A 26806-nucleotide genomic window follows, 5' to 3' on the forward strand; every position below is an offset into this window, starting at 1 on the left:
TTAAAAATGCTAATTCACACATTCTGTATAAATGAGATGCTGCTGCTACGTAACATGGTACAAAACCTATGTTTCATGACCAGAACACCTAATTATCTCACATACAATGCAGCAATGACAGCTGACTACATGAATCCCTAATTTACATGCAGAGGTTGATTTACCATAAACTGCCTCGGCTTGCACAGTGCTCCTCCTAAGCTCATAGAACAACAAAGAAAGTATACACACACCACTAGGCTAATAGAACAATAAACACTAACTTCTTACTGTTTGACTACGTCTTCTAACTGATCTAAGCCAAATGCAACCGGGATAAAGTTCTATTATCCTTATATGTCAGATGCTGAACTTGAGACACCATGGCTCGAGCGTTTTCTCTTGTGAGACCTCCATGTAATGATCTTCTCCTGCCAACCGCCGGCATCCCCTTCTTCATCTTTGTTGTCAGGTAAATTTCCAGATTGGTATTTTACTGGTTTTTTGCTTGAATCATCGCTGACACCCACAGAAACCATGGAGTCCATATTCTTTTCCTTGGTCATATTTTGCCCTACCACTTCGTCAGATTCAGATGGCTGTTCTCCAGATTCATGTGTACCAAACAGGAACCTGCTCCTTTTTCCTGCAGATGATAACTTCGACAAGTCTCCTCCGTCTTCCACAGCTTTCATCCACTGGACATCACTCAATAAATCAGTATAAATAACCTCCTTACGCCGTCTCTTCCCAGTGACCTCACCGCTTCGTGTATCCACGCCAATACTCTCTTTGGTTTTCTCTTGATTTGTTTTATGATATACCCAATCGGGCACCTCCTTTTCTTCCATCAGCCTTGATTTATACCTTTCCTTTTGTCGTCTCTCTTCGTCCACCTTCTCAAACAGCCAGAATTCCTCTTCGGTTCTTGCTGCAAGGCGGTTGATCTCTGTCTCACTTGGCACATCAGTTCCCAGCGAGTTTGTGCCACGCCGCATGATCTCCTGCAACATCACTCGCCTGTCCTGCGCTGGAAGGTAAAACCAGCAGCACATCATCATTATGTCAAAATTCGTCTTAAGAAAATATATAAAAACTTAATAACTGAGGTATTATGGCATTTTATAAAAAAAATACTGACCAGTGGACGTAGTATTAAACAACCCTGCCTGGATCACTTTTGCATCTATACCCATCTTCTGCTTTGCACGTTCCAGGATTTCCTCCTCGATTGATCCAACGCTGACCAAGACAAAGACACGGACTTCCTTCTTCTGGCCGATTCGATGTGCTCGATCTTCTGCTTGTTGGTCCATCTGGGGGTTCCAATCACTGTCAAAAATTATAACAGTATCTGCAGACTGTAAGTTTAATCCAAGCCCACCAGCTCGAGTGCTCAAAAGAAACATAAAATATGGAGAGTTTGGTGCATTGAACTGTTTGAGAAACATTCCTCTATCATCTGTCTTAGTCGACCCATCAAGCCTAAGGTATTTAAAACCATGTAACTGCAAATAAATCTCTAAGATATCAATAAGACGAGTCATCTGTGAGAAAAGGAGAACTCTGTGACCAGATTTCTGCAGTTTTGGAAGTAAACGATCAAGCAACTCGAACTTTCCTGATGCCCTGACAATTTCCTCCTTTTGCCACATGTTATAATCTCCTACAAAAAGGTAAGGATGATTACAGCACTTCCTAAGTTGCATCGACAAGTTCTGAAGGCTCTTTGACTTTATGCCTGCATTTTGTGAATAACCCCACATCAGCATAAACATTTATTAATAAGTGAAAACTACATATATTGTATATGATGTACAACTATAGCATCTCCAAGACAGGTAGCCGACAGAACAGAATCTTTAGATTATAGAGACTCTTCTGAGTTAATAAAGAAAAAAAATTGTCCCTCTTTTAGCGAAATAATCCAGAGGGCACATCAAAAGCAAGAATTTTAAAAAATGGCCTGTAACAACCATGCAGACCAGTATTCATTAGTTGAAGTGAACATCAGCAGGTAGAACATAGTCAGCCACAATATTCCTCAAGACCATTCAGGGATTTTGTTAGTGAACCTGTTCGAGGGTTCATAACATCTAAACCATTAGAATACTAGGATAAGGGCTCAAAGGAAAATCACAATGGGCAAACAGCAGCAACAACTTTTAAAGCAATTGCTCGAGGAATAGGAATCACAAGCATGAGAGCTCATTACATAAATTTTGATTGTTCTCAGCTTCCTTTTTTCTCTCTTTTCCACTGATTGCTCTGTCAATACACAGTTATGCCATTTTTACCCAAGTGCAGTTCTAGTCGGGCCACCAGCTTTTTGATCCTTAATCAAAAGTATCTAATTCAAATAATTACAAGTTTAAATCCACAATCAACTCAGGGATGCCAGCCATGTTAATGGTTAAGATTATATCAGGTAAGAATAAGCATCCAGCAACGATTAACCAACAGCCAGTAGTTGCACCAAATAAAGTTACAAAAGAGTGGATTTTGAAGAATGAGGACACAGAAATCTTGAAAGAGAGAAGCCAAAACTACACACATTTTATTTTCCCAATTTATCCAGTATCTACAACATGGGTCCTTGCGAAATGGGCATATAACAGTCACAACTCTAGCATTTTAAATTTGATAAGTGTTCTCACTGATCTGGAAGGAAATAAAGAGAAAACCAAAGAAAAGCTCATGTCCCTTAACTATAAAACTTACAATAGATCAAATTCTTCGGTGAATGACTAACTTTTCTACTGATTTTGTGTTGCATGTGCCTATATCTAACAAGTCAGTCTTAACATTTCAGACTAGTAACACTGTTGCACCATAGCTAACATAGAAAGACTACTACAACATAAATCAGTCCAGTTAAATGCCAAAACCAGAAATTAGAAATATAAATAAGATTTCTACAGCTCCCAACTGGAGTCTGGATGTCCCAAGTTTCACAGAAAGCTCTCTTACCAAATTTTTCTTGCCAGTAATTTGGCATAAAATATTCAGATACTTACACAAGGTAGGTAATCAATCAGAAAACTCAATATGGCTGGAACAATCTCAAATAACTTCTGCTCTACACAACCAATCCAAATTAGAAGTGAAAAGTCTTTCAAGTATAAAATAGATTGGTTGATAAAATTGATGAAAGATTGTTCTTTAATTTCTTCCAAGGTCATCATCTCCTTTGCCAGTTTTAATTGCATTTTAATAAAACCACCATAGAATAGCAAATGTGATGCATAAGCCATTTTGCTGTCTTTGGAATAATTTGGTTTTAAGGGTTGTTCTTTTTTTTTTTCAAAAATGTAATTAGTTTGTAGACTATCTTCTGCCTGAGAAAAAAGGAAGCTGACCCGCAAGTAGATGAGAAGGTATTCATGTGATGATTTCTTTTTTCAATTAAAGATCTCGTGCATTAGAAAAATCATCTACCTAAACAAGAAGGAAATGTGAATTTCTCTAGCCAGAGAAGATGATATGATTAATTTTATTACTCGACTAAAAATTTTAGAATTTCTTTGCTAAGATTTCCTTTCTCTTGGAGGCCTATACAAATGAGGAAAGGGTTTGTAACAAAAGACATGGTTGAATAAATATAAAATTATATTTTCTCACAATATATTAGTTGTGTAAGACCATCTCAGGCCTGTATTTATTCCTTCTTTTCTCTCTGTGTTATCTAAAACTATATTATCCCTTCAAATTAGTCCTTGTTGAATCATTTTGTTTAATAAAAGATTTTGCAACCTTGTTCTTTATTCCTAATCCAACTTAACCCAAAAGCACGGTTCGTCTTACCGGTTCGTCTCTGTGTACTAACCAACTGTCGATATGATACATACCGAACTGTACCAAGCTGTATCGAGTGACACATGATACATGAGGACGTACCGATGTACCACGATACCACCAATACTGGTCCTTTATCGGACTGGTATATACTGCCTGTACCAAACAGTATGGCGAACCTTGCCTAAAAGTATTAACCAGTGAGCAGAACAATATGAAGCAACACCAAAAGATGTCATTTAGAACAATTTTAAGAAACCAGAAAATTGACTCTTAACATACCAGATTCTAGTCCAACCCTTCCAATGTCAGTGATCTGCTGATAATAAGCTTTCTGCCAAGCAGATAAATCACATTTTAGTATAACTTGTGTTTTCCCAGGAAGATATTTTTCCACTTCATCCTTCTTCCTTCTAAGAAGGAAAGGCCTTATAACCTGAGGAATAAAGAAACATTAAGAATATAGACTATCATAAAATAATAATAATAATTATTATTATTACTATTATAATAAGACTATGATAATGGTGAAATGAAACATGACAGTTGCTGGCAAGTACTTGATGTAATCGACGAATAATCAAGAGCTCTTCTTCATCAGTAAGAGTTACTTCGCATTTGTCTGCAAAGGGTGCATTGAACCATTCCTCGAAATTCTGTACTGAATTAAATATGCTAGGAAGAAGGAAATTAAGTAATGCCCACAGCTCCTGCAAACTATTCTGTATCGGAGTACCAGTCAAAAGTAGTCTGCGACGTATATGATAGCTGCATATAATGACACCTAGTTTTCATAAGCAATAGACAATACTAGAAAATCAACATAGTGAAGAAAAAAAAGAAGAAGGGATGACCTCAGGATTTACTAAGGGACAAACTACAAGGATCTAGAAAGTAGAAACATATTTCTTAAGCATTATTTCCTCACAGAAGCAAAGAGCTTAATCTGAATTCAGAACAAAGATATCAGCTTTTATTAATCGAGAAAAGAAATCTCACAACGAGGTAAGATCCTTTATCTCCAGGATAGAAATTCATACTAGGTATATAATGATGTGATGTGAAATTTTGAAATGTCTTTTTCCTCCCTAGAAACAAGAATAGGATCGATGAAGTAATAAATATCATAGCAACATGCACGAGTAAGAACTAGCCAAACACAAGCCTCAAGCAGCAAGTTGAAATTTATGAAGGTGCTAGCTAGCGGCTGGTAAAAGACTTTGTCACATGACCACAACGTCTTGTGATCAAATCCCGTCTTCACCACTTGCCTTTTGTAAAAAAAAAACTTTTTTATGTGTTCAAAAATAAGTTCCATCTAATTTTGAATAATACCGCCTGGTACGGTACGAAATTTCAATCATTGATTTCAAAACTGTGTAAAAAAGAAGGTCCATCTTTCTGCCTATATCCCTTTAGGTTCCATATAAACAAGAGATGTTAAAACATTTCACAAATACAACCCAATTAGACCCTTGAAGGGCATACATGCAAGATCTAGAATCCCAGGTAAAAGTGGCATTTTTTTGTTTACGCACCTAAAAAATGATATTTGCATATTAGCCATTCAATTCTTCACATTTGCAAAATGATGCCTAATAACTCAAAACATATGGTACATTGTTTTATGGTTAATCTACTCAACCATGGTACGGTCAAGAGACTTAAGACAACCATGAGATTGAACTACTATACCACACAACAATAACAACAACAAAGTTGTAAGTCCGGATTATTTAGGGTCGGATACATGGATCTTTTACCATCATTGAAATCTGTCAAAAGCCTTAAAATCCATGTTCATAAGATCTGATACAGTTTTATGCTGGTTGTCAGTGATTTAACGCAACCTTTCACCTTTTTTATCTGGGCTTGGGACCAACATTGCCGCCATTGAATTACTATACTATGTAAGCTAAAAAATGAGTCAATTTCCTAATTCCAAGGTTTTGTTTCATGCTTTATTTTTCACTATAGTTTCTTATTCTCCACCATCAATCTTCTAGAGTTTCAAATTTCCTACATCTAGAACTTCCAACATTTAAAAGACATAATTTCAAGGGCTTCAATGGACATGTAGACTATCTAGATTTTGTAAGAAATAAATTTATTAAGATTCTATTAGTATTAGGCATTTTCAATTGTTCTATAGGATAGATCCCCTGCATTTATCCTTCACAGACTTAGCTCACGTATGGAGCCGAGGAGGCAAACTCAGAACTTGTCACTGTAAGTTGGCTAGTCTAAAGAACTAAATACATTTGTGCTTCTTTATATCAACATAGCAAATAGTTTTCATCTATACTATATCAACATAGCAAATAGGTTTCATCTACAGCCTAACATTATCACTAATACAGCTAAAATCTTAAACTTGCAATGGAACTTCACTTACTGTCCCCTGCTTTGCTCTATTTAACTCTATGCATGATTGATTTTAGCGAACCCATCTATCAAACCTTGCTTAATCAATTCGCAACAAGAGCACTTCAAAGAAGATGATGATCATATATTGCTTGGTGAAAGTCTTGAAGGTGAGGGTTCCTTTTATAACACTTGAGATAATCTTGAATAAACAACCAATCCTCATAGTGTTCATTAAATGATTTCATAGGTGCATATATTCTTTTGTCAAAACAAAACTTTCCCTTTTTCAAATTTTAAATATTCCATTGAGCAAGCTAAATGTAGTCTTGTATTTTTCCATCCAAGTAGCAGACTTGCAGGATTAATTTTTGTTTCCCAAAAAAGAGGAAAAATTAGTATTGAACAAACATAAATATATTGACTTCATCAAATTCAGTTTCTGAAGGGAACCATACCCTGAGATGAGTGTCTTGGCAAGAACACACTCATGGTTTTTCAGGCGATGTCCTTCATCAACAATCATGTAATACCAGTGTATTTTCTTTAGAAAAGCTTTGTCTCTCATTATCAGATCATAGTGTGTGATCATCACATTAAATTTGCCTTGTCCGGAATACTCTTCCCTCATCGCCTTCCTCTCATTAAGGCGCCCATCATATAGAACAGCCACGATACTGTGCCAATAAGAGAACAAAAATGTAAGAGAAATGAGGCATCTGTAATCTAAATTATTTTCAAGACAAGGTACACACCTTGGTGCCCAAGTTGAAAATTCATTAATCCAATTTGGCAACACAGCCTTTGGAGCTACAATCAAGTGGGGTCCAGTAACACACTTATTTTCCATTAAATATGCAATTAGTGCAATGGTCTGGATTGTCTTTCCTAGACCCATCTCATCAGCCAGAATACCATTTAGATTGTTGTTAAATAAGGAAAGCATCCACTGTAGTCCTTCTAATTGGTAAGGTCTTAGTTCCCCACCTTGAAGCATCGATGGCTGCTCTGTTACCTAGGACATGCCAGAGATTTGAAGATTAGTACTCACATCTCATTGAAGGTTATGCAATTAAATAGAGTACCAGCAGTGCAAAATTACAAAAGAAAAATATGTATTAGATAAAACCATTTGTGAATCGTCTTGTCCATATCTGTACCTAGCGTCAAAGAAGGCCAACTGAAGAGACATTTATTGTCGCACACCCACAACTGGAGCTAAAAATGGCATTCTTCAGCGACAATGTACTCCAAAGGCCCTGTTTGGTATGGGGATCATATGCCTAAAATTTTTCATATGTTACAATATTAGATTTGAATTCCAATAGAATTCCTCAACTTGTCTTTAGCCACATTTTCAAAATCTCAACCTAGAATTTTCATTTTCCAACTTGTTCTTGTGTTTAGTTGGAGGGATTTATATTTATTCTACTGTTCCCAAGATTCTTATCATTGGAATTAGAACCCAAATCCCTGTATATTGGGCAGCTAACCAGAATTTCTAAGTTCCCAATCCTAGGTGGGCATGAGGAGGCATATGGGTGAAATCCTGGGATGTCAAGGGGAAAAGCCCATAAAATCCCCATGTCAAACAGGGCATAAAAAGAATTGCATTCTCTATTGGTGAAAATATGTTTGCAACTGATATCATAAGACCTTGTGAACATTATGAATTTCAGCCTTTTCAATCCAAACCTGAAGGATACTTAAGACATAGCACTAAAAGATTCTCATTCAAGACGTAAAGATCTGAAAGGACTTGAAAGTCAATAACTTCTGTATGCACCTCAGTAACAATAGATGAAGTTCTGAAAGTATATAAGTATCCAAGTGGAACCACTGTGAGAGCTAAATTAGACCTTGTTAAATTAAGTTTTCTAATAAATGAAGAAATGACTACCACATAATAACATATCAAACTCATCTGTTTAATTATTCAGTGATTGAAAACTGTCACTAATATTCTGGTGTCAGAAAAAGGACAGCCCACTCTGTGATGCATCGGTCAATGCAGATTTTGTGATATTCAGCCTTACTTCTACCTACAGAAATATTTATTCTGTAATTTAAACCCATCACATCTGGATTCTGATAAGTAACACATCATAACACCAAGACTCACCCTCATCATGGTGTATATATATACATGTACTCATTAAGAGATACAATTCAATTGTTATGCACTTAAAACAAGAGGCAATGGTCAGACTTGGATCAATTTCATGCTTCAACAATCTTGAGAAAGATGAAAATATCACTTGACTTACCGTCCTTTGCTAGAGTCAAAGTTAGATCAAACTTGAAGGTTATAAAAGAAAATACAATTACAAGCAACCAGACATCATCATATATAAAACAGTTATGCCAATAAGCACATAAAATATCTTGCTTCATTTAATTCTATCAACGTAAACCAAGCATTCTAGAAAACATAAAATCTAACATCAAAGATTTCAATTCTTCCATGTCGGATATTGTTTCTGCACCTATCCTTGTTTACACATAATCACATATACATATGTACTGATCATCCCATATTATATATTGGCCGTGAAACATAGGCATGGAAAGGAGGTGCATTTCAATGTTTGCATTTCATCTCATCAGGTCTTGTTATGGCACCACATGCACATTGATATGCACTAACTTGCCCTGAGATAGGCCTTCATGCATGGAATGGTGAAGTGCCAGCAAGATCTGGGTACATCATGCCTTGATTCTTGATAAATTTAAGTAAATAGTTTCAATTGCTCCAAGCAAACAGGAAATCCAACTTGAAACAGTGATTTAAAAAGCGCTAGGCGCTTGCCCGAGCAAAGTGAGATACTAAAATATAAAAATATATAATATAATTAATAAATATAATTATTTAAATAATAATATGATATTATTAATCTAATAAATAAAAAAATACTATTATCAATATGCAGTTAATAGTATATTGTTCACAATATACTAAATCGAGTCGATGTAAGAAGAGAGTGAGTAAGAGTAAGATCGAGGCTGCTGACTGAGAGCAGCGGTAACGGTAGCAATGAGTAGCAGCAACAGTGGCAGCAGCGAGCAGTGATAGTGGCAACGGCGAGCAACGGTAGCGGCGAGCAGTGATAGTGGTAGCAGCGAGTAGCGACAGTGGCAACGAAGAGCAACGACAGCGGAGAGAGGCAACGACAGCAGAGAGAGGTAGCGACAGCGGAGAGGAAATATCGACGACGGAATCGCGAGCAGGGTTAGGGCTGGAGAAGTCGCGAGAGGGATGTTGGAGGCTGATATCGGTGGTTTAGTTGGTTCGATTGAACCAACTAACGCAAATTCGATCGAACCAAACCTAAAACACTGGTTCGGTCGTCTGGTTTAACCAGGGCGCTCGCTCGAAGCGCCCAACGCCTGGGCTCGGGCGAGCGCCCAGGTGGCGCCTCTTTGAAGCGCATCGCCTGGACATTAAATGAGGCGCTCGGGCCTTGCCTCACCTCGCCCAAGCGCCTAGGCGAGCGCCCGAGCGCCTATTGAAATCATTGGTTTGAAATTTAACAATCCTCTCCTAGTTGACCCAAATAAAGGTTAAGTTTGGATTTCCAAAAGTAATATAAGACCTCTATTAATATATTCAGTTTACTAAGAAGAAAAACACAAAAATAGTAGAAGAGAAAGAAGACATTAATGCATGCAAACAAACAAACAAACACAGAGAGAACAATAACATTCTTTTCATAGAGGGCAATACTCTTTAACATCCACAATCTCATTTTACCATGTAATATGCTTTCACAAAATAAGAGACATCCCTAATTGTTAACACAACTTATTACCAGACTCTTTCTTAACCCTCTTAAGTGAGTTAAAACAACAAAAGTTGTAGCAGAGAAATGGTTGCAAAATTACTTAAAGAAAGCTAGGTTTATCACCTGAATAAGATAATGATGGGTCCAACATACACCACAAAGACAATCTAAAATTGATGTATAAATAATTTGTTTTCATGACATAATTTAGAAAGATCATAGTAAACATTGCCCTTACTGTACCTTTTCCTGAATTGAATGAACAGCAGAGTCATACTGACGTTGTCCTTCAAGCAAATCAGTGGCTTTTATGTTCTGATTAGACTTCACATCAACAGCATCATCACCGTTGCCTAGAGAGAATCCCTCAGGGGTTTCATTCTTAGAGATAGAGATGTGTGGAAGACTATTGGTACCCGAGTCTTTCACAGCTTCAACCCCATCAGTATGTTCTGCGTCCTTTTGCCGTTGTACAGCAGCTCCAAGACAAACAAGAAGTTCATTTGTTTTTCCAAGAAGCATTGTCAAGCGTTCATTCTTGCTTTCTTCTACCATCCGCATGTAAGCTTCTTGGTCATCTGCTTTTAATGCTTGGAACCTCAACTTCTCAGCACGTGTAGCACGTTGCCTTTGCCGTGCATGCCATGCCTACATTGCCAAAGAACAACTCAGAGTGTCCCAACCAAACATGGAAAATTTTTTGAATAAAATACAACAGAAATTATACTATAGCAACACCAATTAGCACCTTTTTGTCTTGTGAATTTCTAAATGTTCATGAGAAAACATTATTTTGAATGATCAAATATATGTGAAAAATCACTTAACAAAAAGGCATCAAGCTCTGCTAAGCAGCTAATTTCCACTCGGCACCATCTGCTATAGAATTATGTTCAGGCAAATTGCAGACATGTCAAGCTGCAACAGAAATGCCTATTGACTCTTAATTACAGCGAGGATAGCTTGCTTACTTAGGACAAACCAAAGAAAAGCAGACCACAGACTCTTAGCGGCTTTGCCATACTTAGCAACATCTCATACATCAAATTGAATTTTCAGAAAAAAAAGGTTAAGTAAAGAAATGAAATTAAACATAATCACAACCTGAACCCCATCATTCCGCTGTTTCCGTCTCTTCAAAACAGCTTGTGTTTGTAACTGAAACTCACGGGCAGCATTAAGAACGTCAGCAAAAAATTTCCTCTTGCCAATATCTGCCTGGTTCTTTTCATCCTCTTCTAATTTTGACAGCCTCTGCATGAGAATCCTCTAGTGAGATATGTATCTTTTTGTCCCTTTTAAATAACAAGAACAAGAAAAGATTTCTAAAAGTTACTTAAGGTGATAGCAGTAGAGAACCTCTACATATCTTTTCTTCCGACGACGATTATCGGCCTCCATTGCAAAACTATCTCCAGTTCCATACATGTTAAATGGATATGTCAATCTCATCATTCCCCAGTCAAACAATGTCTTTCCAGGATGTGCACATTTTTTGTGCAACCAATATTCTGCACTCACCTGAGACCGCACCTTCCTCTGCAAGTCTACAAGCTAAAAAAAAGAAAAGATGTTAACCAGAAATGAAGGAAAGCAGCATCTAGTCACAAAGGAAAATGTAAATATCAATTACATATCATATATTGACTCATTATAATAGAAATTGTCCATCAAACTTTGTGAAACTTCTAACTACACAAAATCATATTAATCAATCACTTGTTTCTGCTACTATGTCAGCAAAGGACAAGTTTTATGCCAGAGAGAAGACAAAATGGTCCAATTATTCTTTGGTAAATGAGCAGCTACCCTAAATTTAATACTACATTAGCTTTTGCAGTGCAACACTAGAAACCCTTGCACTAATTATGTACAGTAGCACTAGTGGCAGAGATCTGTATGATAAGACCCTAAAGTCTTATCGTCGCTCTGATACCAAATGATAAGACCCTAAAGTCTTATCGTAAAAAAGAAGAACAGAAAGGGGATGATCACTTCGAGGGGATCGGCCTCCTTGATCGCTTCGAGGGGATCGGCCCTTCTTGATCGTTTCGAGGGGATCGACCTCCTAGGGTTTGTCAAAAGACAAAAATAGTATTTTTCATATATTAATCAAACTTTGTGAAACTTCAAACTACACAAAATCATATTAATCAATCACTTGTTTCTGCTACTATGTCAGCAAAGGACAAGTTTTATGCCAGAGAGAAGACAAAATGGTCCAATTATTCTTTGGTAAATGAGCAGCTACCCTAAATTTAATACTACATTAGCTTTTGCAGTGCAACACTAGAAACCCTTGCACTAATTATGTACAGTAGCACTAGTGGCAGAGATCTGTATGATAAGACCCTAAAGTCTTATCGTCGCTCTGATACCAAATGATAAGACCCTAAAGTCTTATCGTAAAAAAGAAGAACAGAAAGGGGATGATCACTTCGAGGGGATCGACCCTCCTTGATCGCTTCGAGGGGATCGACCTCCTAGGGTTTGTCAAAAGACAAAAATAGTATTTTTCATATATTACTGAAAAGAAACAGTTACATCCCTATTTATAGAGTTCCACCCAGAGTTCATCAGAACTTGAACTCTAATAATAAATAAATATTAAATAAACCTCTACTTGATTCTAATTGAACCAAACTGACTAAATAAACAATTGGACTAAATAGACTCAATAAACATTATTCAAAAGCTCAGAAAAAGGGTCCTAACAGTTCCTCCCTCTTCAAATCAGCCTTGTCCTCAAGACTGAGCAGCATCAATCTCGGGGAGCTTGTCTTTTAGCACTTCAGTCATAGGCTATCTGCAACGCATCACAACCCGTTGATCAAGTAAGTATGGTCTCCACTTTTTGACAGTGTAAGCAATAGGTCGATCTTTCAGTGTAATAATCGTTGTAAGAAATTCCTGGCCTTTACTATCATAAGTTAAAATTCGTCCATCAGCTTCGAATATATCACATCCTTCAATGTGGTGGGCTAATTGGACTGCAACTTTCCTGTCCATAAAATTATTAGTGCTATCTGTATCAATCAAAATAGTGACAGGTTGATGCTTCAAAGTTCCTCCGATTTTCATAGTTTGTGGGTTAGTGTAGCCAGCTAATGCATGCACTGTATGTGTGATGGCTTCAATATCTTCATCAGTTTTCATACCTTTATGATCGGAGTCCAACTTTTTTACTTCCAGTTCCTCTCTAATTGGCTCAATCATCAGAAGTTGCCCTTGTTTACATCGGTGCTCCATACTCCACTTTTCATCATAGTACAAACCCTTTGCTAATCTTTCCTTAAATTCTTCTTGGGTTAGTCTTCGGGTGTCAAGGCTTTGGTTGGGAATAGATAGGGCTGGTGGCTTACTGATCATCTGGTTATTGTCACTTCTGTTTCCATGATTTTCCCTATTGATTTTTTTCTCATGTAGATGTGCGAATGAGATCGCAGCTATCATAGTGCGAGATTGACGAGCCTTAACTTCACACCGGATCTCTGGAATAAGACCTTCAATAAATGTATCCAGAAGTTGTCGTTCCGACCAATCTCTAGCTTGATTTGATAATCTTTCAAACCTACTCTGATATTCCAACACTGTAGAAGTCTGACAAATTTTTTAGAGCTGTCCATCCACCTTCATATATGAGTAGATTGTGTCACAATCTTGGGACCCTTTTCTAGTATTTCCAGATCTGTGCAATGTAGAATTTGAGCTCCCACCTTGTTGAAATTTACTAAGGCTCCCCAGTAAGTCCTTTTTGAAATCATTAAGTACTTCTTGTAACCGGTTCTCAATTCTAATTTCCAATGCTTCCATTTGTGCTTTCACTGAGTTATCGGTGGTCATTTCGTAAGACTGCAAATATGTAATCTCAACTCCTATTTTTGGTGTTGGTCAAGGGCATCAATCACTGCCCTGTTCGGTGTTGCTGTTGTGACGCAGTCGGTGGCAACACTATGTGAATGAAGGGTTGCTGCAAGGATGCAGGGATGTAGCTGCGGTCGTCGCGTGGGAAGCAGCGATGCTTGTTGCGGTCGCTACGTAGAGGGATCGCTGTTGCTGATGGCTTGGAGGCAGCGATGGTGGTGCGGCTAGGGCAACACCGCTAAGGGCTCAGCGCTGCAATGGCTGTGACGGCGCGGATGGAAGGCAGCGTTGCTCTGTTTCTGTCACACTGCGGAAGGAGGCGCTGGTGAGAGGCAACGATGCTTGTTGCAGTCGCTGCGTGGACGGATCGCTGCTGCTGAGGGCTGGGAGGCAGCGATGGTGATGTGGTTGGGGGCAGCGCCGGCAAGGACTCACCGCTGCGGTGGCTGCGATGGAGGAAGAGTTGCTGCCCTGTGTTTTTGTCACTGTGTGAGATGAGAGCGCCGAGGCTGAAAGGCGACGGTTGTGACTGCTGTGACCCAAGGAAGCAATCGCCGAGCAGCCGGGTTGAGGCTGTGGTGATGCCAACCAACAACTGCAGCAGCGGAGGCAGAACAAGAGGGAGGTGGCGTTGAAGCGGCCGGGGTTGAGGCTGCAGTGGTGGCAACCGGCGACTGCGGCAAAGATGCAGAGCAAGGGGGCTGCAGCAACGGTGCAGATCAAGGGGGTTGAGGTGAAGGCTGCGGTGGCTGGCAGCAGCAGTCGTGGCAGGCTGGGCGGCGAGCAGCGTCGTCGCTGGCTGGGCAGCAGTGGCGACGGTGGTGGCAACCGGCGTTCGCAGCAGCAAGAGGATTGCACTGTTTCTCGGTCACAAGGGGGCAGAGCAAGGGGGAGTGGCAGCGGTTGTTCTCGCCCGAGCCAGGGGGAGCGGCGGCTGGGAGGCGAGCAGCGGTCGCCGCACGGTGGCTGGCAGTGGTGGTGGGTCGGCTGGAAGGCGACGGCGCTCGAGGCGTGGCTGCGATCGACGAGGGGCTGCGGCAACAGAGGAAGCTCTGTTTCTGCAACCGCTGCAAGGAGGGGCTGCGGCAACCGGCGGCTACGGTTGCGGTGCCGGCGGTCCTTCTCGCTCGAGCGAGATGGGGACGCAAGGAGAAGAGGTCGCTGGCCGGGTGATCGAGCGGCGGCGATGCGGCTAGGAAAAGTGGTGGTGACGCGGCTGGGAACAAGGGCAATCCGTGAGTTGCCCTGTTTCGGTTGCCGCGAGGAGGGCGACAATCGGCGGCTGCGACCCAAGGGGAGGTGGGCGACGGTGGAGAGGCAGCGATGGTGGCGCGGCTGGGAGCAGCGTCACCAACGATTGCCGAGGAGGAGAGGTCGAGCGGCTGCGTTGCAACGCAAGGGGAGGCGGGCGGCGGCAGTAGGGCTGAGATGGACGCTGGCAGCGTCGTCTCCTGGCCGAGGAACAGCGGCGGCGGTGGTTGCCGACCAGGAAGCGGGGCGATGGTGGGCGCTGGCCGGAGAGCAGTAGCGGCGGGTGGGCTGGCCGGAAGCAGGGGACGCAGGGGTGGCTGCGGCTTCTTCTTCCTCTCGTGTTTTTCTTTTCTTTTTTCTTTCTTTCTTTTTTTTTTATTTTTTTGAATGAGATGGGGCAGCGAGGAGGTCGAGCGGTGGTCGAAGGTCGCTGACCGGGGAAACAACGACAACGGTGAAGAAAGAGTTGCCTTGTAGTGGTGGTGGGGAAGAAGGGAAGCAAAGCTGCGGCGGGCTGCGCCAAGGATCGTTGCTCTGATACCAAATGATAAGACCCTAAAGTCTTATCGTCGCTCTGATACCAAATGATAAGACCCTAAAGTATTATCGTAAAAAAGAAGAAGAGAAAGGGGATGATCACTTCGAGGGGATCGGCCTCCTTGATCGCTTCGAGGAGATCGACCTCCTAGGGTTTGTCAAAAGACAAAAATAGTATTTTTCATAGATTACTGAAAAGAAACAGTTACATCCCTATTTATAGAGTTTCACCCAGAGTTCATCAGGACTTGAACTCTAATAATAAATAAATATTAAATAAACCTCTACTTGACTCTAATTGAACCAAACTGACTCAATAAACAATTGAACTAAATAGACTCAATAAATATTATTCAAAAGCTCAGAAAAAGGATCCTAACACTGTAGCATAGGCAAGACTTTTGTATCTTTGAGACTGACTTGGATTTTTCTATTGCTTACATATTACAGCTTTGTGATAGTCATACATACATATACATATATATATATATGTGTGTGTGTATATATACATATATACATATATATATGTATATATATATATATACATATATACATATACATATATATATATACATATACATATATATATATATATACATATATATACATATATATGTGTGTGTTTATATATATGTACAGACATTTAATTTACATCTAACATTAATTGATCTGTAATTCAAAAATGCAACATGTTATGACGATAACTTCACATGCTACATACAATGAAGCAATACATATTGGCAAATTCATTATTAATTAAATTAAGCATATCTTCTAAAGACAAATGCATGTGATTGTTTATCCTCTTAATATAGAAGAATCTTCTGTTAATATCTAACTAGAGAGCTCCCAGTATGCGATGTACTATCCTATATATTAAGTAGTAATGTGTCATGCGGTAAGTCTTTGAAGATGTATTTTTTCAGAAAACATAATTTATGGTTAAAATTTTCAAGTTTCAATTAGAAGTACAAAATAGACTCGTCAAAGAACAACTTCACTTGGATATACCTCTTATTCAAAGTCCACATTCATGTAACACATATGTCAAGCACAGCCCAAATGCACACTAAAACAACATCTAGAGTTTTATTCATTGAATAATTCCACAATGATACAACTTGCATGCAGGATAATAATGAATCAATTTTTTTGAACCAAGAAAAGCACTAAATCTCATAAAATAAAAATGTTGAGATCATAATGCAGCCACTACAGAATCTCAAGTCCAAGTTCATAAAAAGCACTAAATCTCATAAAATAAAAATGTTGAGATCATAATGCAGCCACTACAAAATCTCAAGTCTAAGTTCATTGGATTGACCAAATGAAATCATTTTATCTTCCAGTTAAATATAAGGTAACAAACTTGGTCGATTGTGAGGGTGATACTGAATTGTACAACTGCTTCTATGAAGTTACCTTTGGTCATTTTCAACCTCTGTATATCATCCAATTTGTGATCTAGGAGGCCCATCTAATCAACTATATGATATTATCAGAACCTAGCACAAACCTACATAGACAAAACCTCCTAATAAGTGTAAGGTAATTAGTAATTTAAAAAGGTGCTCGGGTGAGGTGAGGCGAGGGCCGAGCGCATCCGACACGCTTTAGTAAAGCGCCGCCTAGGCGCGCGGGCAAGCACCCAGTTGAAGCAAAGCAACCGAACTAGATGATCAACTCTAGTTCGGTTAAACAGTAGCTTAGTCGGTTCAATAAAACCCTGCCCCTCGCGACCCCCCCCCCCCCTCCCCCTCTCTCTCTTTTTAATTGAGTATTATAGTCGTCTCAACTTCACCGCCGATGCATAGGTCTGATGCTTCCTCTGCCGTCGACGAACGAGTCCAAATAGATTTCGTGCGTGGTTCCCTCCAATGATGCTACTTTTGTGAGCAGCTCCTTCCACCGCCGAGGGATAAGACCACAGCTTCCTTCGCCACAACCGACAGACACATCTAAAGCTTCCTCCACCCACGACGTCGTAGTCCGTAACTATCGCTGCCACCACTGTCGCCATCCGAAGCTTTCACTGTCTCAGTTGCCATTGTCCGTAGCTTCCTCCGTCGTCGTTGCCATCGTCCAAAAGTTCCTCTGTCACTATTGCTCTCTCCTTCCCCATGTTCCACTATCGATGACTCTTTTATCCCCCTCCAACTACTGTTAACAATGGATTAAATATTGTTAACAGTAGATTGTTAATCCTTAACTAGTATTAAAATTACTATTTAAGTGTTAACTACTATTACCATATAATAGTCCCTATTTAGCATTGTTAATATCTATTTATTTAGAACTATTATTAGGGTTTCAGGTTCAAGATTAATGATAAGTGTACAAAGTAATTCAGAAGATCTATTAAAAATTTTAAAAAATGATTTTGCCTGGAATACAATTATCTAAAGGATCCCAAAGATCCTAATGCAGTTACTTGTATCTTCTGTGATAAGACTACTAAATGTAGCATTTTCCATGCAAAGCAGCATCAAGTAGGGAACTTCAAGAATGCATCAGCATGCAAGAAGTGTCCACCTAATCATATTTATCAATTGTATTATATATTTTTATAGTTTAATATTTCAGAGCATCTCATTTTGCTCTTGGCACGTTTTGACACCTAGCGCTTTTTAAAACATGGAAGGTAAGGACTCTCCTGGACATCACTCTCATACATACTCTACACTATTTCTCTCTAGTTTAGTTATAATCATCATCCTTCATAATGGAGATGTCTGACTTGGGTGTCTGAGAGGCCAATACAAGGAAACCCACAGCACCCTCTGACCACTTTTTCATCTTGTAGTTGACTTTATGGTTGGCACTCGCAAACTCCATAGGCAACTAAGTTTAGATCCAATTGCTTGATCATGCTAACTCACTCAAATGATGCAACATCCAAATTGCAAAAACTGAAACCATTTACTGTTCTTATCATTTCCAGTAATAGAATCATACATGATCCTCAACCTCAATTCCTCATATTGAATGCACTCATTTTAGCACAAAGCAGTAACACTACTAATTCAACTATTTTCAGCATTTAATGATCTCTTAAATCTCCTAAATAGAGGAGCTGCCTTTTCACATTTACATAGCATTCGCTCAAACAACTAATAATACTTGCACCTTACAAAGACCTAAGTTTATCCATCACCTACTTTCAGTCTCTCATTGATCAGAAATGTTAATAACAATTAACATGACCAATGGAACTTCATTTTGCGTAAGCAAATGTCAGCTATGAACCTAGATGTATGCCCCACAGTGTAAATGTATACCATGGGGGCTTCCTAGAATCAAGCATCTCAGATATATGCCATGTAAAATGCAAACATGTAGATTTCATGCATTCGTTCATGCTAGTACTTGTAACAACAGGCACATGAGCTACATACCATGTTGTCATCAGGCAGCAATAGCATGACATGCAGCACTTTGACACTTGTTTGCCACTTGATCAATACAGTAAAAGCATCACAGTACTCAGAGAGTAGAGAAATAATATGCATTAAGAATATCCAAAAGGAATAATCATCCAAGTATAGAATAAGTGAGTATCAATGTTGTACTATGAAACATAAGCACAAAAATGCCTGTTCAGGTTCTCTAAGTACACCATCAACTCATTCTTGTTATTTGACTGATGAATGTCAAAAAGCTTAACCTTAAATGATAAATGCTACAAAATTACCTTTATGCCATACAGCTCAAGCAAGCACTTCATTTGCAAATCTTCACCCCTACTCGATGGTAATACTGATTCAACAGACACGTTCAGTTGGCTGAAAAAATAAAGATATATCTACCAACAAACCAAATAATATAGCAAATATCCTATATCAAATGAAAATATTTTCATAAAATCAGATGGAAATAACTTTTTCATTTTACAAGAATCATATAAACTAGCTGGTAAACTTAAGCTACGATGCTGTTGATCAATGTTATAGCAATCAAAAACCAAATGTTTATATTTTCTAAAACTAACAAAACTAACAGCTATAACTGGACTACTGGAGGAAATTCACGTAGAGATACATATGCACAGAAACAGGATTGCACAAGAAAAAAAGAAAAAGAAGCTCCAACAAAAGTTTTACTGCATCTTTTCTTTTTTCGCTAAGGCACTCCATACTCTGTGGTCTGGCATGGGTACAAGTACCAAAATTTTAAAACCTTGAGTGAAAGGTGATAATTTGTTATTTTCTGGTAGCATAGCATTGATGCCAACAAGAATTAATGATTAAACAAAACAGTGATAAACAATTATAGCAAACTGTATAAAAAAGTACATGTACAGCATGATAAAGATGTCTCAGACACCAGGACACTTTTAAGCAAAAACATTAAATCCATGAGAAAAAATTCCATGCAAGTGATTCAAAATAAACAGAAAAAAGCAATCAAACTCTTGATAATAAAAATTACCCTCAAGTTCTGCAAGACGATGCTGAATGAGACTGTTGAAATGACGTTCTTTTGATTCTCTCAGCGCCGAACTCCACATGCGAGTCGATTGCTGATTTAACAAGACATCCTCTAGCGCTACTATCAAACTACCTTCGCCTGGCACTCCATTAATCTGCATGAAAGTAACAGTCTAAATGCTGGCACATCATTCCAACTCCATTATGATGACCAAGAATACAAGCTAAAACAAAAGGCAGAAAACCAACTCTGTCAAATGCACACAAAATAAAAGGGTTAGCTGGTTGCATCAATCACCCATTAATCCAGTGTCCTGAACATATACAATTTAGTGATTGCTCATTAATCCTTAGTACACAATCGAGAAACCCTATTAATGTACCAAGGGTCAAACCCATTATAACAAATATAAAAAATATGTCAAAGTACAATCCTTGGGTCATCATAACTGTGTAACATATGTATAAATAATTTATGAAGGGACAAACATGATCATGATCTCGTCCTTCCATGAATCGTCACTCTTCATTTTACATGCACTTTTACTCTCAAACCATTTTTCCAGTTAAAAAGTCGGCCTTCAGTCTCTAAAAATTATAAATCGAACAATCAACTACAACATGTCTGGTATCATACTAAAATGGATCTATGCCAGCCATATTATTCTCCTCATGCTGGATGTTTAAATATAAACAACGAAACACTGAAAAGTACTCCGGAGGTAACCTTGATTGAAAGAGTTGCAGTAACATCTGAACAAATTGAGGGATGCTTATAACGTTCAAGCTTATGAACTTCAGAAAGCATTATAACCTTCAAATAGGGATGTAGAAAATTATCTTAGAAACTAAGTTTTCTGGTTCAACAATGTGCTTTCATCACAACACTGCAATCATTACCATGGCTCAACAAGCGTTAGCATGTTCAGAAAAAAAAAAACGAATATCACAAACAAAAGAACAGTATCGATAAGCAAGGTATAATAATTGTCTAGTTTTTCACTCGGTACAAATTTCCGAGGCAAGAAAAGCATGACGATTCTCTGTCTAAACAGGAGAAATCAGATTCTGGCCTAACTCACATCCATTGAGTTCAGACCTCGATAACCAACAGGATATCTGCTGGTGTGCACAGTCCATTCTGATGGAGCATTTGGGCTCCAATGAAAGCTCTTTTTTTATTCACATAAAAACCCACCATTCAATTTATCATGAAGATCTTTACCCCATAGAATTACTTAGAAGCATGATCCTACTTCAATTTATCATGATCCACTTAGAAGCATGATCCTATTACCCCATAGAATTACTTATGACAGTCAACAATAAGCATTCATTCTTTTTCTAGTGTCACGATTTCAAAGTTAAAAAAGTAATCATTCATTCTTTTTCCAATGCCACAATTTCAAAGTCCTCCTGATGGAGAACCATCTAGCTTTACAAAGGATTTCAGAACCATCTCTAATAATTAAGATGATTTTGGATAGCTCTCTCATCCAAATACATTGGTATTAAAAAACTCTTCATTCAATAGCTATTTTTTAAAAATATTTAAAATTTTGTTAGATAAACTAGTCAATCAAACTATTCATTGATCTCCCAAACTCTTCCAAGTCGCAATAGAAATATCATCAGGTCTCTTAGCTATTTAAGAAATACAAATGTAATAAATGCAAGACATGAATAACATTAAAAAAAAATAACCAATAAAGAATTGCCAGCAGCTCCATCTTGTCCAACCAATTATCTTTTTCAATCAATGGCTCTGGTGTGTATATTTAGGAGCAATAATCCATCTATTCATTCTACGTTGACGAGACACATATTCAACAGCCTACGCCTATAAACGTCACCGCCTGACACATTCAAAAAAACACACCAGGAATCATCTCAAAAACGTTGTACGATTTACCAATCAACTCGACAACAAGGCCAAAAAACATGATCCAAGAAGTGAAAGTTAACCCGATTCTGAAATCTCGAATAACCATTCTAGCATAATTAACCCAACGATGCATAATTCTTAGTCAGTAACAAAGTCCTTCGTATAAGAGAAATTCGCTGAAACCCTAATTTATATCCAAACCACGATTACTGACTGATTCAAATATATCGACAAAAAAGGAAGGGAGAGGGCGCGGACCGCAATCGATTCAGCGGAGGCTGGGGCACCACCGCCCTCCACCATCTCCTGCAGCTCCGACGGCTCATCGCCGCGGTAGATGGAGGAGACGGCGCGGAAGACATCGGGAGGGAGGGGGAGATTGCGCGAGAGGAGGTTGAGGGCGCCGACCAGGGTCTTGGCCTGCTCCGCGCGGCGATCGGGGGCGTGTCGCGGTTCCTCTGCCACCGACGCCACCATGGACCCTCGACTAGCGCACGAACCGAAGCCCAACAGAGTCTCCTCTCTTCCTCGTCTTCTTAGTGTCGATCCTGTCGCCCGTCTCTCTTCACTTCTCGTGTGTCGTGATTCTTCGAGCAGTCGATGGAATTCGGCCTCGCCCGCGCTCTTCTTCTTTTCTCGTCTGTAGAAGCTCCCAAACGGATCCGCGTGTCACTTGTGATTCCGAATGTGCCACTTGATACCCATGTGATATGTAACTTCTGAACGGGTAGGATATGGCCTGCATCCGATAATGATCCGAACCGGGAATAAGACGAAAGAAACGATGTAACGATATATATATATATCGGGTAGGATATGGCCTACATCCGATAATGATCCGATCCGGGAATAAGAGGAAAGAAACGGTGCTATGGTGACAACGTGGAGATATTTTATACACACACAAATATATATATATATATATATATATATATATATATATATATATAATTTATATGTTTATTTATATATTTATTTATTTGTTATATTGTATACCTCATCATATTTATGAGCGATTTTTCTATAAAATACTTACATTTTAGATATTTTGGGTTTAATTATAAAAAAATAAATTTGAAAAATGTTTAGATAATATTTCAACTTTAAATAAATCACACATAGTATATCAATATACCTCTATCGATTATTGCCTTCCATCTCATCGATCGCCACCTTGTGCCACACCCATCACTCCTCCTCCATCGAACTCGTCTAATAATGAAGGTACGATGAATCTTATCAAATTTGTTGGGTAAATGATAGACTTTACGAGTGAGCGAGGGTGATCATGAGTGTGCACCCTCATTATCATGTACAAAAACCTCTAAGAAAAACTCATAAAATGATTTTTTTTATTAATAAGCTCTTTTATTATTATTATTATTATTATAACTTGATTTTGATGCCAGGAGTATGGTCAAAAGTTTTAGTGTCTCTCACTGGAATAATATATGCAATAATATAATTTTATGTTATATTATAATATTTTCAATAATATCAAGAAACACACTGTTATATAATATTTTTGTTATTGTATTATAGTGTGTTCATTGTATCATTGAAAACATTATAAAATAGTATAGAAACATTATAATACAATACATTGTAATATAATATTTTTTTATATTATATTATAATATTTTCCTAGTGTTATTGAAGACACTGTAACATAATATGAAAAACATTATAATTGGATCGATACATCGTATCGATCAATCAGATATTAGGTTGAAAAAAAAGAAAGTTTTGGAAAAGAGATGTCTTTTTTGGGAAAAATCTAATTTTTTTCATAATTACATATCATTTCCAATATCTAAAATTTTTATTTTCTTAATATATAATTTATAAACTCTAATTAATCTAACTCTATTTAGAAATATAAAAGAGTTAATTACTTTATCTTATTCTCACTGAAATATTTTCCTTATTTTACTGCCTTTCTCATTTGCCTTTTATAGGTCCGAGAATTCCCATCGAAATCTAACGACATGCTAATACTCTGCTTCGAGATCCGTGAGATCTCCAATCCAACGGCGAAAAGTGTCTCAGGCGACTGCTTTGATGCATCAAGTCTCCACCGTTTGATAAATCATGGGATGAACACAGGGGCTCCACGCTGGCAATCCGCGGGAACCTCAATCGACCAATCACAAGAAAAGACCTTGCGAAGGACCCTTTCCCCCGCACCTATATATACAGGCGGCGACGAAGGCGATCCGCAAAACTGAAGCCTTCGCCCTCCTCCTCGTTCCTCTTCGTTAGGGTTTCTTCGCGAGCAAGATATAACAGAGATGAGTTCCACAACGTCGGCAAAGGGCGGCCGAGGCAAGGCCAAGTCGTCGAAATCTGTCTCCCGTTCGCATAAGGCCGGCCTCCAGTTCCCCGTCGGCCGCATCGCTCGGTTCCTCAAGGCCGGGAAATATGCCGAGCGTGTCGGCGCAGGTGCCCCGGTCTACCTCGCCGCCGTCCTCGAATACCTTGCTGCCGAGGTCGGTTAACCGGTCCTGGAATTGGCCGTGGTTTTGACTGGCGGTTTGATTTGATTAGGGTTTGATTCTTTTCAGGTCCTGGAATTGGCCGGAAACGCTGCGAGGGATAATAAGAAGAATAGAATCGTTCCAAGGCATATACAGCTCGCTGTCAGGAATGACGAGGAGTTGAGTAAGCTTTTGGGAGCTGTTACGATCGCCAGTGGTGGTGTTTTGCCCAATATCCATCAGACCTTATTGCCTAGTAAGGCGGGAAAGGGGAAAGGGGATATTGGATCTGCGTCACAGGAGTTCTAGATTATAAAGATATAATCTTTTGGTATGATGGAATATGATGAATGGAGTGAGCCTGATAATGTAATAAAACGTTTTGGCAAGTTGTTGAATATCCTTATCATAGAATAGGATGAGAGGATAATTGAAAATTGATTATTTTTATGAGGTTATAATCCTTTTCTGGTTCTCAATCTAATTTTCCATTTGCACCTGAAATCAATTACTTTTTGGTTACATTCAGTTGAATTGTATTGTTCGATTGAATCAGTGGCTTGTTTAACTGCATTCTTCTCATTTATAAAGCCTGTCAAGAGGAAAAAGAATCCTCTTTTGATTTGGATATCTTTACAGTGTCGTGATGGTACACTTGTATTGATTCTTGGTATTTGTGATGGTGCTCTAGATTTGTATATCTTTCTGGAGAATCTTTCAGTGTGGTTGACCTTTTGATCTACTTTTTCACATTTTAGGAATGTGATCAACAAGAACACATTTTTTTCCCCTTCACTCTTTTTGCTATATAAGTTGCTTCTGCCTCTTGATTTCTTCCCCAGTGCAAAGGAAGTTGAGTTTGACATTTGCTTATCTTGGTCCTATTGTTTTTGTCAATTTGAGGTTGCTAACTATCAGAGCTGTAAAGTCTTTTTAGCTGGCTGTAAATTCTGTTTATTCTGGAATCTTGTGGTGTGAGCTCCTAAGACGAGGAGTTGAGGAGCTAAGGATAAACAGAGGAGAGAACTATCTATTGTCAAGTATGATGCACACAGGATGTTCTTCAGTGATCTGGAGTGGCAATACAAGTTACTAGTCTTGATGTTTTGTGATTTTTTGATGCTCTCACAGAAAATTGTGCAACATCTGTTATTGTATCATGCATATTCTTTTTTTTTTTGTTCTTTCCTTAATGAATTGGTCTCTGTTTGTTAAGTTTGTAGGAGCTAATTTATCTTATTCCAATGATCACTCAATTAGGTGATGAGAATGAGAGCTTTGTTTTTTGTTTTTTTGGCTTTTTCTGTCCTGAATAATTGGTTCTTCTTTTAGTGTTCACTGCTACAGGAATTAAGAGGAAGAGAAACCTTTGTCATGATTTTGGTTGCTATCTGCTTTTATTATGATAATTGTTAATCAGAAGGCACCAGTGATTTGCTCTTTTAGGGGAAAAGAAATGAGCATGATGCATTTTATGAAGCACCTGACATTATGTTTGATGTTGGTCTTCATCTGTGTTGCAGCTAATGTTCATTTGGCCAAATATATTTTGTTCATAGTCAATCAGGGATTGGCAACTAGACACTATATGATTTTTTGAGATAACATGAAAATTAGGTCATGTAGGAAGAAGATTATCTGGTGTTGATCATTTTGATTGATTCACCAATTTCAAACCACTTTAAGTGCTTTGTGTTCATTGATGATACATCGGTTAGTAGTATGTCATAGTTAGATCATTCTTTGGCAGCTAAAGAATTCAAGCTAGCCCATAATGAATTGATTGGATCGAATCCTCAAATTTTGGACTTCATATATATGGTATATCTATTGCATTATATAATTTCACAGCCAGAGGTTATGGGCAACCAATGAATTGTAGCTTTGTAGATGAAGGTATGGCTCTTTAAATGACTTTACTCATACGTAGTGATGTGTTTGGGAGTTTGGATGCCACCATATGCTTTTGGAAGGTTATAGAAATCTCTTGCTGACATGGTATAGCTGATGCTGTGATTCTTGACTTGTGTATTTTCAACAATCCATTTTATGCATTTGAACACCTACCTGATTTGAATTGGATTGGTTGGTTCTTCTGATTCATGTAAAACCAGTTGCATGGACCAGATTTGTTCTGCCTTTTGATAATTTTCAATCCAACACTTAAGCTGGACTGGCCAGGGGACCAATTTTCACTTTTTGGTAGTTTTGATTTCAATTATCATATAACTATGCCAATGAGTGCCAGTGATGGTTATGGCAATAATCTAGCCATTTGTTATATTTCCTGATCTCATTATTTATTTGTGCCTTTTCAAAAAAAATTTCTCTAACAATCGGTTGAAGTCAAATTAGTTCTCTGAAGAAAGTCAGAATCTATAGCGATGTCATAATGACAAAGCTGGTTATACTGATATTTTTAGAAGTCTTGGCCTGGTTGAGTAA

The 26806-nt window shown here is 38.5% G+C and overlaps 2 protein-coding genes across 2 annotated transcripts; one reads left to right on the top strand and one right to left on the bottom strand.

Annotated features, from left to right (window-relative positions):
- LOC135645841 (probable ATP-dependent DNA helicase CHR12) lies at nt 1-22561 on the bottom strand. Its single transcript, XM_065164652.1, has 12 exons — nt 22143-22561; nt 20001-20154; nt 19264-19328; nt 11280-11474; nt 11025-11174; nt 10164-10568; nt 6894-7153; nt 6597-6815; nt 4335-4542; nt 4057-4210; nt 1121-1720; nt 1-1009 (listed from the first exon to the last, which is right to left on the bottom strand). The coding sequence occupies exons 1-12, from the start codon at nt 22359-22361 to the stop codon at nt 333-335; spliced, it is 3306 nt and encodes a 1101-aa protein (XP_065020724.1). The 5' UTR covers nt 22362-22561; the 3' UTR covers nt 1-332.
- A 1543-nt stretch (nt 22562-24104) lies between these two features.
- LOC135644007 (histone H2AX-like) lies at nt 24105-24840 on the top strand. The gene is made up of 2 exons (XM_065161352.1): nt 24105-24373; nt 24449-24840. Exons 1-2 carry the CDS (start codon nt 24176-24178, stop codon nt 24668-24670), a joined length of 420 nt encoding a protein of 139 aa, XP_065017424.1. The 5' UTR covers nt 24105-24175; the 3' UTR covers nt 24671-24840.
- The last annotated feature ends 1966 nt before the right edge of the window (nt 24841-26806 follow it).

This window comes from Musa acuminata, chromosome BXJ3-8, assembly GCF_036884655.1.
Source record: "Musa acuminata AAA Group cultivar baxijiao chromosome BXJ3-8, Cavendish_Baxijiao_AAA, whole genome shotgun sequence".
In the NCBI taxonomy this organism is placed as follows: Eukaryota; Viridiplantae; Streptophyta; class Magnoliopsida; order Zingiberales; family Musaceae; genus Musa; species Musa acuminata.